Here is a 14,686-nt window from a genome sequence, read left to right as displayed (position 1 = left end):
GTGCGTGTGTGTGTGTATGTGTGGTAGCAGCCACAGCTCACACATGCTCTCTTACTGCTGCTGCTGCGACTCCGACGTTCACGCGTATAACTTACTCACTCACTCACACACACTTACACAGACGCGCGCGAGCGCAAAGATCGGTTCGCGTGGTGTGTGCTGTGCGCGCGCCGCGCAGCTTTTTATATTATAACACTTGGGCTATCACAAAAGACAGTGTCTCGCGCGCGGCTCGATCGCACGAAGCACACGCGGTCGGGAGCTGCTGCTGTCGATTTCGATACAGTGTCTGTGCTGTTGGTGGTGCTTCTTTAACATTTATTAATTTAAGTTTTAATCGTTAAGCAGTGTGCCAAGTCGTGTGTTGAAATAATAGTTTTGTACATATATCGAACCCTAGAGATCGGCAATTACACAGATAAAAATCGGTAAGAGTGCGAAACCTTGCCATAGACAAAGGATATATACACATAAAGAGAGAGAGAGAGAAAAAAAGCTCACGGATATATCTCCACGATGCGCGCGAGTGAGAGGCGATGACGAGTTTTTCCCTCTTATACCTACACTGCTCCACCTTCCTCTTTACACTCGACTACTTTACAAAGATTCTTTTTTTTTTGTCTTCATTCATCTTGACCGTATTACAACCGCAGCGTTGTTGTGAAAAAAACCGCAGAGCCATATAGTGTATATCATAGTCGCGCGCGAGTGCATCGTACGTATCGTATACGCACAAAGTGCAAGTTCTCGTGTGTGCATGTGTGCATAATATGACGTCAGCTGACTCGTGCGCCGATGCGTCCGTGTATTGACTCGGTGCAGCAGTGTGTCGTGCGTGAGTGCGAGTGTCGGATAGTGTGCGTTTAACGTTGCAGCAGAAGTCTCGCGAGCAAACAAAGCGTCGAGCGAAGAGTGCATTATATGTATAGTATACAAAGCAGACAGACATCGAGAATAGACGAACTCGGCGCGGGATATTTGAGAAAGAAAAAACGATGCGGATCTACGATAAAGACAGTTACCGTAGCGGAGAAAATTGAAACGAAATTGTAAATAGACCGGATTATTAGACTATAGAATCGAGTCGTAGGATATAAAAGTAAGAGAAATGGCCAGTGTCAAGACGAACGGCTACCATCACGGCCACAGGCCCGAGCTGCCCCGGCTCGATCTCAGCCGCGTCGATCTCGTCGACGAGCAGCAACGACGAATCATCCCCAACGGCATACTCAAACCATCATTAACGATAACACCGAGCGGCAGCAGCAGCAGCAGCGACGGGACGATGACGACGACGTCGACGATCGCCGCGTACGACACGATCGACACGCCGCTCACCGCCACGAGGACGAATCAGCTGAATCTCACCTTCGCCGATCTCAGCTACAGCGTCAGAACCGGCCTGCTGTCCAGAGGTAACGCGACAAAGGATCCCGGACATGTATACACACGCGCGCGAATAATAAAACGAGTTTTGCGCGCATTTCGTGAATTATGAGCCTTTTTTTGTTGTCGTTCGTCGCGTTGGTAATAATGATAATCGACTTGGACGGTAAAACTATTCGAGGATCCGTCCGGTTTTTCTAAAGCTCGTTCATTTATTTATTTATTTATTTCGTAAAGAGAAAGAAAAAAGGAATGATTTTGCAAGATGACAATTTATGCATATATAAATCTGTTATTTGTATTATGGAAATATTATCTCTCGGTTACAATACAGCGAGAATGCCAGAAGTATATATTTATCGGCGTTGGCGAAAAATCTTTTAATACGTACACACAGGCCTTTCTATGTAATCGGTCGCTTGCATCTTCGAGGTATTTTTTATTCTTTTTTAGCAACAAATAATATATCGATAATTGTTACGAAGAACAGTTGAAAAATCATACGTTGTAAGCGTGATCTGTGGTATTCTTCTCTCTTTTTTTCTCTTTCTCGATCGGTTGGGGAATTTCAAAATATATTGTATATAAAACCGATCGATATACGGAAAAGTGTTGACTCAGCTTTGTTAAATACGAGGAAAAAGTTAACGAGTCATTTTTCTCGGCGCGCAGTTATTACTTTTTTTTCTTTTATTTCACACTAAAAAAGTTTATTATATTCGTAAAAAAAACACAGAGAGAGAGAGAAGAATGCGCAGTTAAAAAAGAATGTAAAATCACGTCCCGAAACTCTCGAGGCGATTACATCCCGCAATCGCGGAAAGACACAATACCCACGTCCAAGCGTGTGCGTGTGTGTGCGATCGGACTTAATTAATTGAATGGCAATCTTATCGTCGCGTATCGTTACTTACTTTTTTTCTCTCTTACTTGTGTCTTACAGGGAGAAAAGAAGTCTTATCGAGCATCAGCGGAGACTTTCGACCGGGCGAGCTCGTCGCCATCATGGGACCCTCGGGAGCTGGCAAATCCACCTTGATGGACATACTTGCCGGTTTCACGTGAGTATCGTCGTATATGACATTAATCGATCGAGAAATGCAGAAAATTTTTAATAAAGATACACGTCGATGTCGTTCGCGCGGCGGCACGACGCTCGTGTCACGCACACGCGGAAAGAGAGCGAGAGAGATTTTGGCGCGCGCGCAAAAATTGTATAATCGGCGATAGATCGGCCAACCGATCGTTATCGGATATAAATGTATTGTTTTAAAAATCGTAGCTTAATTGCCGTCGTGTCGCTCGCTCGCGCGCCCGAGCTCGGGGTTTTATCTAATTATGACAAAGAGAGAGCGAGCGAGGCGTCGAGATTCGGATCGGTATATAATGATATTATATTTTCGATAGCGATATCGATAAATCGGCCAAACAAAAAATCAAATCGAGTCACACGCATGCAAAAAAAAACCAGGCGAGGAAATGAGAGCTTAGGGGAATAGAATGCGGGGTGTTCTCGATTTATCGATCGTTATGCGCCACGCGTGTGTGTAATAAATATATATGTATTATGTGTGACGTAAAATCCGAAATCGAGAGAGGCCGATCGTGCGCGACGATTAAACATTAAATTTTGAAATTTCGCAACGGCGATGGCAAACTATCATCGTTTATTTTTAGACCAAATCTTCGATTTATGCGGCATTGCGTCTGTTGTTGCTGTACATCAGTATGGCGAGTAAGCGATCTCCGCGATTTGTATTAATACCATCTGAACTTTTTTTTGCCACTTGCGGATTTGCCATACTCCATCTATCGGTGAAATCGCGAAGCTAACGATCGAACGCGACGCCTCGTTACGATACAAAACAACGTCGTTATCCAACAAAAATATGACTTATTTTGTGTACTTCAGGACGTCGGGCGTGACGGGCAGCATCCAGGTGAACGGCCTGACCCGCGACCTGTCGGCGTTCAGGCGCTCCTCGGCCTACATCATGCAGGACGACAATCTGCAGCCGCTGCTCACCGTCTCGGAGATCATGCACGTGGCCGCCGATCTCAAGCTCGACTCCAGCCAGTCGGAGAGAAAGAGCGCGGTAATTATCACGATCGTGTGTCATTGTCTATTATTTTTTTTTCTCTCTCTCTTCAAATGTAGAACGTGAACTTGATCTACGAAATTATATTTTTCGTTATCATCTCGATCTTCGAGATAATATCGCGCGATCGTGTTCTAATTTCGGTGCACGTCGTATTACTGTCTCGTTTCAGATAGACTTGATTCTGACGGAGATGGGCCTGTACGAACACAAATCCACGCAGTCGGGCCGACTGTCGGGCGGACAGAAGAAGCGCCTGGCCATCGCCCTGGAGCTCATCAGCAATCCGCCCATCATGTTCTTCGACGAGCCGACCTCGGGCCTGGACAGCGTGACGTCGCGACAGTGCCTGGGACTGCTCAAGTCGTTGACGCGCGACGGTCGCACGATAGTCTGCACGATTCATCAGCCCTCGGCGACGCTGTTCGACATGATCGACCATCTGTACGTGCTGGCCGAGGGCAGATGCTGCTACGCGGGTGGCACGCAGAATCTCGTGGCTTTTCTGAAGAGCAACGGCTTGAAGTGTCCCAATTATCATAATCCGGCCGATTATCGTGAGTTCGTCGTTAAATCTTAAACTTACATGAAATCTTGATCTTATGGAAAATCTTACGTATTATTATCGACAGTAAAAGTTCTTACATAAGTTCTTACTTAAGCAGGCTCTACACCAATCATAACAATAGTACAGCGAGGCATCTGTCTGTCTCTTTCTCGCATTAGGCAGGTAACCGCTCGCACTATTCGAAATCAATGATTTTACGCACATTTTGTTTAATTACTCATTAGTTAGTTCGTTAAGGGGTAATTTTTAACATATCAATCGAAAGCTTGGAACTTTTTCTTACAGAAAATATACTTTTTATTATGATGGTTGATCTTTTAAATTAGTTATAAACAATAAAAGACCGCGTCCCATAAGAGCCCGTGTTAAAATCGCCATTTTCAAACTTGTTTATCTCGAAAGTTTGATCGTCAACCACATGTTTTTTTTGGAATCTCATTTTGAAGATCTAACAAATCAATTGATATAAGTTTTATCTTGTTGGATGATCTTTTGTATTACGTGTAGAGCCTCCTTAAATCCCTAAATATGTAAATTATTTCTTGCGTAAGAATTTAAGTAAGAACTTATGTGCAATCTTACCTTGGATCTTATTCTAAAATATGTACAAAAGAAACAGATTAAGTCTTATAACAGGATTAATCTAGTTTCTTAAACTAGAATTATCAGTTGGAAAAAATTAATTTTCTTTTATTTTTTTGATCAAGATAATAGATAAGACTAACGTCAAGTCCTATGTAAAAATTATGTCACTGAGGATAATCATACGTAAGATCTTACCTAAGATCTATGAAAGTTCTCGTCAACTCATTCTCTCTAACACACGTACTTTTTTCATATTTTCTCGACAGTACTGGAAATAATCAACGGCGACTACGGCGATCATCTGCCGAACCTCGTCCGATCCACGGAGAACGGCCGTAGCGGCTTCTGGCGCAAGCGCACGACCGGCCACAATATGCTGACTTCACAAGACGGTTGCGCAGCGCGACTCGTCTCCTCGGGCCTCGATCTGGCCCCGCGAATACCGCTGCCCGCCACGCCGATCTTCTACGACTGCGATCGGCGCAGCCGGGCCTACTACGCGACGGGCTGCTGGCGCCAGCTCTGCATACTGCTGCGTCGCAACGCGCTGGCGCTGTCGCGACACAGGGTGCTCACCTTCACGAGGCTGTCGATGCACCTGTGCGTCGCCCTGCTGGTCAGTCTGATATTCTACAAGATCGGCCAGGACGCCAAGTACGCCAAGGAGAATTTCGCGCTGCTCTTCTTCAGCATGATGTTCATCATGTTCAGTGCCTTCAACACGTCCCTCATCACCTGTGAGTCTCGTCGTACTTTGTTTCGTCGATCGTCGTTATCGGTTATTATTATCATCGTATTCTCTCTCTCTCTTTCTTCAAGTTCCGCAAGAGCTGCCGATCCTGACCCGCGAGCACTTCAATCGCTGGTACAAGCTGCGCTCGTTTTATCTGGCCAATCGTCTGGCCGATCTGCCGGTGCAGATCGGGGCCGCCTCGATGTACGCCCTGGTGGTCTATTATCTCAGCGGCCAGATACCCGAGGCGTTTCGACTGGCGCTCTTCGTGACGATGTACGTGATCGTGAGCCTCGTGGCCCAGTGCATCGGCCAGATCGTCGGTACCAGTCTCAACGTTAAGGTATGTACAATGCAGTGATCGGGCTCATTATCAAGTTACAATTTCTAAAAGAGCTGATATAGGTAAGGGCCAGACGTACAAAAAATAGGTTCGTTTCACATTTTTAAGCAGTGGCCCGTATGTAAAACGTAGTCTAGTTATTTCTTTTCATCGACGTATTGTGTAATTTATGAAATAATATTAAAAAGACGATCTGCCTTAGTGAAGGTCATTTACGGTAATTTTTTAGTATAAGCATAATCTACATTAGTGAAGAATTAAAGGCATTAATAATGAAGTAGCTTATATTAAATTTTATTCAAAACATAAACTGTGCACGAAAAATCCATAAGAATGCCGTTACGTACATTATTCTTAATGCAAAAAAATGATAAAAATAATAATTTTGATTAAAAAACAATGTTTTAATTCTAATTAAGTTTTTGCGTCAATTGTAAAAAAGTGTGTGAAAACTCGATCGAAATTAAAGGCAGCCACCACCGCTAGGTGGCGAGTACGCTTTATCTGTAAATATGCAAGTGGCAAAGTGAAAAAATTGTATATATAAGTTAAACGCGGTAATTGTTTAATTAATAAACCTACATATTGCTTGATATTGAAGCCAAGTTTTGGAATTACATAGTGTTGTTATTAGATTCATTAGTATTATTGAATTCAAATGTATAAATTCAATATTATTGACGTATTACATCAGAGAAATGTAGAGAATTGAAAAAAATTAAATTCAATACATTGAAATTAATCGGATATAATTAACTCAGAAAATCACATTGATTCAAATGCTTTCACCTGAATTCGAGTTTCATCCACGCGAAGTAAAAATAAAACTATTCTCCACCAATCACTTTCATTACTCTTTCTCATTTTCTTTTTGTCACACGCACACACTTGTAGAGCGCAGTGATATTCGGGCCGTTCTTCATCCTGCCGTTCATGATATTCAGCGGCTTCTTCGTGCACATGAGCGACGCCCAGCCGTATCTGCACTGGCTGTTTCACGGCTCGTTCCTCAAGTACGGCTACGAGGCGGTGATGGTAGCCGTCTACGGCTACGGCCGCCCGAGGATGGACTGCACGGACGACTTCTGCTACTTCATCTATCCCGAGACGGTGATGAAGACCCTGGACATGCCCAACTCGGACTACTGGTTCTCGTTTATCGTGCTGTGCAGCCTCTACGCCGCCCTGGAGACCCTCTCCTACGTGATACTGCGCGTCAAGATGAAGACGCGCATGTACAGATGATACCGGATCGATTGTTTTGGTTTTGCGGAAGTTGTTGTTGTTGTTGTTTTTTTTTTATTATTATTGTTAATTTATGATTGTTATTGCGCGGGAGGGAGGCCATACGGAGATAAAAGTTTTGCATTTGTCTTTATTTTTTTGTACTCGCGATTTTATATAGTTGTTACGTTTAAATATACAAGTGGCATATGTGTAAATAACGACGAAAGTAGTAACGTACCATGATGAGACTATAATTGCGAGACGTCGTCGCTCGAGGCGCGTCGCATAATCATAATAGGCATTTAAATTGTGTTATAAGTCAAGAAATGGACCCGAAGAGATACGGAAAAAAATGTAGCATTTTTTTTTATAAATTTGTATAAATTCATGACCTTTAAATAATACGATTAGCATAAATATTATAATTTAATTTATACTGTAGATCAAATATGTGTACATAATAAATATAATGTAATTCAAGTACCAAGTAAATTTCTACAACTATGTATACTTTTGGGAAGCTTTGGAGAGAAACTATTACTCATCTTTGTCTCTCCGATGCGTAAACAGACGCATGCTTTGTTCTCCTCGCTCGTGTTACAAGCCAATCGAAGCTAAGAGTTCGAGAGTAAAAAAAAGAGTCTTTACGAGCAATTCCAATCCAATTCAAAGCTTGCATCTGATAATTACCGTTCCTTGATTATGATAAATTGTATCGTACGATAATTTATTATGAAAAGTTAATTGAAAATCTGGGCGCAACGAGTGATCTGTAGTACATGCGTACACAAAAACAAAAATTAAATCTACGCATGCGTGGCCCGTCCTAATTTCTATATATCTGGCTAGAGAAGAAAACGTTTCGTCGACGTGTTATTTCTTTACATTCTACACTTTTAGTATAGTGACCATATGGCGAGTGATCATTATCGTGAAAGACTTTTAAAAAAAATATCTGGAATCATGAGTTTACGCAGAGTGCGCGTAGCGAGTAGATCGATCCCCTGTATACGCTAAATACAAAAGATTGACGATCGAATCTACTTTCTAAAATAAATGCTCGATCATTAGAAATGTGCTACAAGCATCAGTCTGTATAAGTTCGTGAAGCTATTCACATCTTCGTCTCTTCGTCTATCTTTCTCAAGTGTAGGTTTGTCATTAGTTTCGACCACGTATTAAGTTTTCACTCGATTGAAAAATCATATTTTATTTTTCAAAAAAGTTTTTAATCATTTGATTGCATCATTCTATACAAGTGCGTTCTGTTTCAAGTGCAGTTGCGTCATTAGTTTCGACCACATGTGCAGTAGAAGAATCCAAATCTATCATGGCACAAAATTGTTTTCCAAATATTTATTTCAACGAGCACATACACTACATATTGAGCTTTTTTAGAAGTGGTCGTATCGATTTTGATGTAAATCAAATGCATTTTGAAAATATAAAGGAATTAAAAAATATGATAAAACGTGAAAATTTATCTTTATTATTTAAAATGGCATTGGACGAGGCGCTTTTTAAAGTATTTACATTTATGAAAGAGCACATGGAGTTAAATATTCATAAAATATTTATTGACGGAAAGTCTGCAGTTCATTATTTGTATAAATACAAAACGGACTTACAAAACTACAAGCCTCCCTTGCCCCTCAGGGGACCTCTTCACGTTGATCAAAACGAAATAAAATGGAAAAAATATCATAGCTATGATGAACCAGAAGCTATGTCCCTCATTGATTATTTTCTGAAAGATTCCGAGGAAAATCATTGCGACGATCATGGATTCACCTATTTACACGGAGCCAGCTTCAGTGGCGATGTCGAGGCGGTGCAACGATTCGTAAGCCAAGGCGCGGACATCAATGTCGACTCTTACACGTGCTCGCCGCTGCACATGGCCTGCAAGTACCGCCGAGCGGATGTCGTGAAAGTCCTGTTGGAAAACGGAGCGGAACCAAATCATCTGGACAAAGAAGATGAGTCGACTCCGCTTCATGCGTTGGCCCGACTGCGTGTGTGCGACTGTCCCGAGTTCTGTACCGACAATATAGACGACGACAAGAAAGAGAAAAAGAGAAGACCAGTCGAGGAGATCGTCGATTTACTCGTCGCTAAAGGAGCAAATATCGAGGCACGAAATGCTCGAGGTTTCACACCTCTGGAATTGGCGGTGTCGCTTTTGGACTATGAGCTGACAAAGTCGCTCTTGGAACGAGGCGCGAGTCTGGACAGTTTGAGCGAGAATATTACGTTTAGCACAGATTATACATCATCTGAATTGAAAAAATATCCCATTACTTTTTACATCGCTGAGATGATTCGGTTGTTGTCGTCGAATGGATTTTACTGGAAAGTTGACACTCGACTGAAAATTTTGAAGTTTTTTGTGGAATATCGAAGTTTAGATAACGAAATTTTGTTTTCGCGCAAGAACAATGGTGAATTGGATTTAGGACGCACTGCGATTTCCCAGGCTCTTTATGGAGGATTTGATTTTTATCGGGATCGAGAAACTGCCGATTACTTACACAAAACACGGGCTTACTTACACAAAACACGGGAACAATCAAGATCAACAGTTGATTCGTCATTGTTGAAGATCGCCAATATTATTTCTGAAAGAATAGGCATTCAAAATGCACCTGAAGTTGAAAAAATGAAAGGTATTATGGTAAATAAAGACGTATCGCTGTTGCAAATTTGTCAAATGAGTTATCGGAAAGCTTCATCCATTTTGAGCAAAATAAAAGATTATCGTTTACCAGCATTAAATGATTTAAAAAACTTCACTCAAGATATAATAAAAAAACAGATAGTAAACGTTCTGTTGAGGCCACAATTCGAACTGTTGGCCGCCGATCTGTTCATGACGGATCATTGTCAACTGAAACTGCCGTATACTGTCTGTCGAATAATCGCGGGACACATGAGCGACGAAGATTTGTTGCGCTTCTGTGAGCAGACAAAAGAAAGTGATCTAGAACAAGCAGTCCCTGCCAATGAAGTAAACGACTGTGTACCCGGACAAGAAAAAAATTGTTCAAGAAAAAGAAAAAGAATAAGTTAAAACTATCATGTTAAATTGTAAAATTGAATAAAACGTAAAAAAATGTAAAATTACTAACGATTTATAATTTTTCTGACATTTTGCTTAAGATAAGTATTTTTCATGATGTAAGTAGACGTGAGAAATTTCTAAATAAAAAAAAAAAAAAAATTAAATTCTTAAGTTGTTATTATAATTCTTATATATAAACTCATCAACGTCCAAAGTGATGAAATTTTTTATTCGCGATCGATGCGATTTTGTTCCATATTTTGGGCCTTAAAAAGACTTCGCCCTTACATAGTATTGTGTAAAATATTATGTGGGTTTAGAATCCGAGGAATTTAAGATTTAAAGCTTCGTAAAAAATTCATGGTTAAAAAAAATGTAAAAATTTCGGCGAAAAATCAATTTAAAAAATTTTTTTTTAAAGTGTTGCGGTGAAGAACCGAAGATATAAATATGATGAAAGGTGATAATGGTGGATGAACAATTAATTTAGTCAATTTTCACAGATTTCTATAACCACTTTTTTTTTAACGAAAAATTTCAAACGAATGCGCATAGCGAGTACCGCTGTACGGGAAATACAAAAGATTGACGATCCTACGAAATACTTTTTAATTTTCACATCAAACAGAATCGAATCGGCGCGCATTCAGTTTTTAATTATTTATTCAAATATTTATTCAAACTGCGGAAAGTATTGAATAAATACGGTATTCCTTTACGAGCGTAGACGATTACATGTAAAACATCTATAGAAAGTCTTCGTTGCATATCGATACAAACGCATTGTGGAGATAAGACTCGATTGATGCAGATATTACATATGATATTTCAATTGATTTATCGTTAAACAAAGCAAAATTAAAAATGCAGCCAAAAAGGCAGAGCTCGAAAATGGAGCCTCGTACGAATTGAGTATGTGCGCACCCTTGCATCCTTGTATCTAAATTTCATGCGGTCAAAATATGAAAACAAAAGAAAAAAAAGCTCCAGACAGCTATCAGCTCTTCAGTGTTACATAGCCATTCCATTGTGCAGTATATACTTGAGAGCTGTGTTTTCAAACTATATTCGGAAATCTGTTAGAAATAATATCGAGCGTCGATCGACGCGTAGTTCCAAAGCGAAAAATCTCGTTTTGTGTCGCGCGATACTTTTAAGTCTGTGTACGTTATACTCTTTTCGAGAACTCGGGCGGCTCGATTCAAGAGAGCGACCGACGGAGCAAAGCATCTCGAGCGCGCGCGCGGCAAGTGATTTCGCGACAAAAGCAAATATTTAAAATTATAACTGAGACTCGCGTAATTATGTGATGCAATAGCTGGGCGCCCAACGATATCGTGTCCACTTACGGCGACGGATTCAGCAGCGTCAAACGTCGTAGAACGTCCGTGGAGAAATGCCATCGACGATCGTTGCGAAAAATTGAAGAGCCATACGCGAGAGCGTCGACTGGCAGGACGTGGAGAAGCGACGCCAACGGCTGCGTCAGCTTTGCGCCTGGGTCGAGGACTGGACGGACGGCCGACTTGGAACTTCTTCCGGGGTCGGCGGCGACGAGATCGCGAGAGCAGCGAAGGAGCTAGAGGTGAACCCGGGCGTGTCGCTCGACGATCTCATAGGACCTTTCTTCGAAGTAGAGCAGCGGACGACGGCCGACCGAGTAGCAGCAGCAGCAGCAGCAGCAGCCGCCGCTGACGCGTACTGGGACTTGTGGAAGTTCGAACGCTCGCGAGAACTCCGCGAGCTTCCATGGGAGCGTCGCGCGAAATGCCGATCGATTCTCAGCTAGATCGTGGCTCTAGGATTTTAACACTACTTGGAAACGATTCCCGAGGACTGAAGAATTTCGCATGGCTTTTTGGTAATTGTACACGGAGAAGCTGTGTATAGGAGAAAGTACTATATTCGGTAGTAAAAATGTGACATCTTTGATTTATAGGACAAAATTTACTACTATTATTTGTATATTTATAAAATATATGTATTTGTAATTATCTTTTACATAAAAAATTGTTGAATAGGATTAAAAATTATTCAATCGATCTTAATCCAAACAATCTTTGTCTTAAAGTTTCAATATATTTGTACCACGATTTGATGCGTATCTGTGATCAAAACAGAGCCGATCCATATTGCACAATCACTAGCGCTTGATACTAGGTATAATGACTCAAATAGTCGTAACAAACTTTTGCAAATTAAAAAAATATATTTTTTTTTCCAATTTTATTTTTAATCACTCTCGTAAAAAATTTGGACAACTTGGATACAATTTTCCCAAAATCACTGCGGAATTGAATTCGGACACCACACACAAACGTAGGACGTATCATAACGTATCTCATATTCTGCGACACTCGACGGGCTTGTACGGCACCATCTCGTGGAGGTAATAATTCTCCCATATTCTCACGGGCCTCTCGCCGAACTGCCGCTCGATCGGGTTCTTCAGCGTGAGCTCCACCCTGGCTATCTTGAACCTCCTCGTCATGCCCGTCAGGGGGAAAAAGTCCCTGCCCCACTTGTCCAGGGCCATCACGTCCTCCTCGAACTTGTAATAGCCCGTCTCGAATTTGCAGCACTTCTCCGTCACGTACCAGGAGTCGCGCACGTCGTGTCGCGGATCCAGCAGGCAGTAGTCGGCGTTCTGGCCCTGCTCCGAGTTCATCGCCACCGTCAGTATCTCGTACAGGTCGGCGTCGCTCTCGAAGCAGGCGTAGTAGGCGCGCTTCTTCCAGCGGTTGCGCGAGCGCACGTAGCCCTTGATGCAGTCGACCATCTCGACGGTCGGATTGGGATAGACGCTGCACTTGCACTGGTCGCGCGTCTTGTACACGTAGGCGTGGGTGCGGCCGTTGAACTGCTTGGAGAGCTCGACCAGCTCCTCGGCGCGCGCCTCGTCCATCACGTAGGCGCCCTCGTAGCGGCCCGCGTACGCCTCGTCGTTCGTCATGCCGCCGCGCAGCTCGCACGAGGAGCAGCAGTCGAATGGAGGATCGTCCTTGTCACCGCGCAGACGACCGCGATAGAGCTTGATGAGCATACGCTGGGCCACCACCTGTCTGAGCAACGAGGCCGGATAGCCCGTCTGGTCGGAGATGGCGTCGAAGGCGCAATCCTGGGGATGACGGCCGGCGTCGGGATTGCGGGGCTCGCTGCCCTGGACGAGCGTGAAGTGGCCGATCCTTTTGTGCGCGAGGCTCAGGCTGCGCGACGATCCGCCTCCGTAAGACTTGCCGATCAGCATGAGACGGCCGTCGTCCGCCCAGACGTCGATCGGCCTCCGCAGAAACTGACTCATCTCACGGAGGTGGCTCGTGGTCGCCGGGCCGTGGATTATCGATAATACGGTCTCACCGGTGATCGGTTTCATGGCGACACGATTTTGCTGATTTTTATTTTTTTTCACTTTTATTTTACATTTTTTTAAACTTAAAATTGTACATTTTGTCTCAAATTTGGATGTCGCCGAAATAGAAGGTTATGACAACGACCTGAACGTATTCGTAAATTAGGCGTCTACGTGCTTAAAATCTGAACAAATTCTTTACGCGATAGACACAAAATGATTCAAAAGTATCAATTAATTTTGAGTATCAAATATTATTCCGTAGCCGTTGCGAGGCATATACTATTGTCGCAGGAACTCTTTTTTAATTTGCCACGAAAGGGAAATAATAATTAGGAGTGATAATTGACTATAATTCATCAGTTTCAGTTCATCAGACATCAGTTTTTAATTGACAAAGTCAACTAGAAAAATGTCGAAGCTAACTTTTTTGTAAGAACAATATTCTTTGGAATAGTTAGTGAAAAATATAATAAATTATTTCAAACACAAAAACTAAACATTAAAAACTGTATGATCGTATACAATTTTGGATCGTTGTAGAATCGTCACTGTCGCGGTCTTAACCCATTAAGGGGGGAAGGGTACCTTAAATCTACATTTATTAAGAATTCATTAAAAATGGAGAAAAAAAATTTTTTGGACTATTGAGGACTGAACCATACCGTCACGCGAAATTTTGTACTAGCGCATTAGGTCAAATATGACCAAACAACATGGGAATTACGATGAATGTGAAGAAAAACAAATGTTGCACAATGAATTTTGTACATTTATCATTTTTAATTGAAAGAACTTGCTCAAATATAAATTTAGCAATTTTGATCCTATTAAAAAGTTGATAATTTAATTTATTAATTTTCATAGGGAAAAAATTTAGTTCGAGCGGCTGACGCTGGTGTTTTTGACAGGACGTCCTGTTTATTTCCGTAAGATTACATGTAAATTGTTACTGCAGCGTCACTCTATAGGCTCCGCCCCCAACACTCAGAGCGAATATTGCGTTCATTTTCTATATTAGAACGCCGTGCGTGCGAGTAGTCAGTGTGAATGAGAGTGGAATAGCTACGGCTACGAATGAATGGGTGATTCGGAGTAGATTGAATAAAATAGAATCTTTGTATTTATTGATATTCACTGTTTTATTATTTCAAGACCCATCGTTTTCCTTTCCTCTCTCTCTCTCTCTCTCTCGCGGATTTTCTCGTTTACAGGTGTTTTTCTAGGTGCAGTGTTGCAGTTGCAGGAGTCCCCGCTCCATACCCGTCGACGTCCCCTCCAGGAGGAGAGTCGTACCCGCGACATCTGAGGTAGTATCTCGCGTTCTTCCCGTCC

The 14,686-nt window shown here is 42.2% G+C and overlaps 1 protein-coding gene across 1 annotated transcript; it reads left to right on the top strand.

Moving 5' to 3' along the window:
• The first annotated feature begins 214 nt into the window (after positions 1-214).
• On the top strand, positions 215-8,423 carry LOC106653618 (ATP-binding cassette sub-family G member 4-like). The gene is made up of 7 exons (XM_014373129.2): positions 215-1,415; positions 2,330-2,447; positions 3,299-3,482; positions 3,658-4,042; positions 4,905-5,375; positions 5,458-5,714; positions 6,609-8,423. The coding sequence occupies exons 1-7, from the start codon at positions 1,109-1,111 to the stop codon at positions 6,957-6,959; spliced, it is 2,073 nt and encodes a 690-aa protein (XP_014228615.2). The 5' UTR covers positions 215-1,108; the 3' UTR covers positions 6,960-8,423.
• Positions 8,424-14,686: the final 6,263 nt, after the last annotated feature.

The sequence above is a fragment of the Trichogramma pretiosum genome, unplaced genomic scaffold (genome assembly GCF_000599845.2).
Source record: "Trichogramma pretiosum strain Unisexual culture from Peru unplaced genomic scaffold, Tpre_2.0 scaffold75, whole genome shotgun sequence".
NCBI classification, from domain to species: Eukaryota; Metazoa; Arthropoda; class Insecta; order Hymenoptera; family Trichogrammatidae; genus Trichogramma; species Trichogramma pretiosum.
The sequence above is the reverse complement of the archived record's forward strand: the minus strand, read 5'-3'. Positions and strand labels throughout refer to the sequence as shown.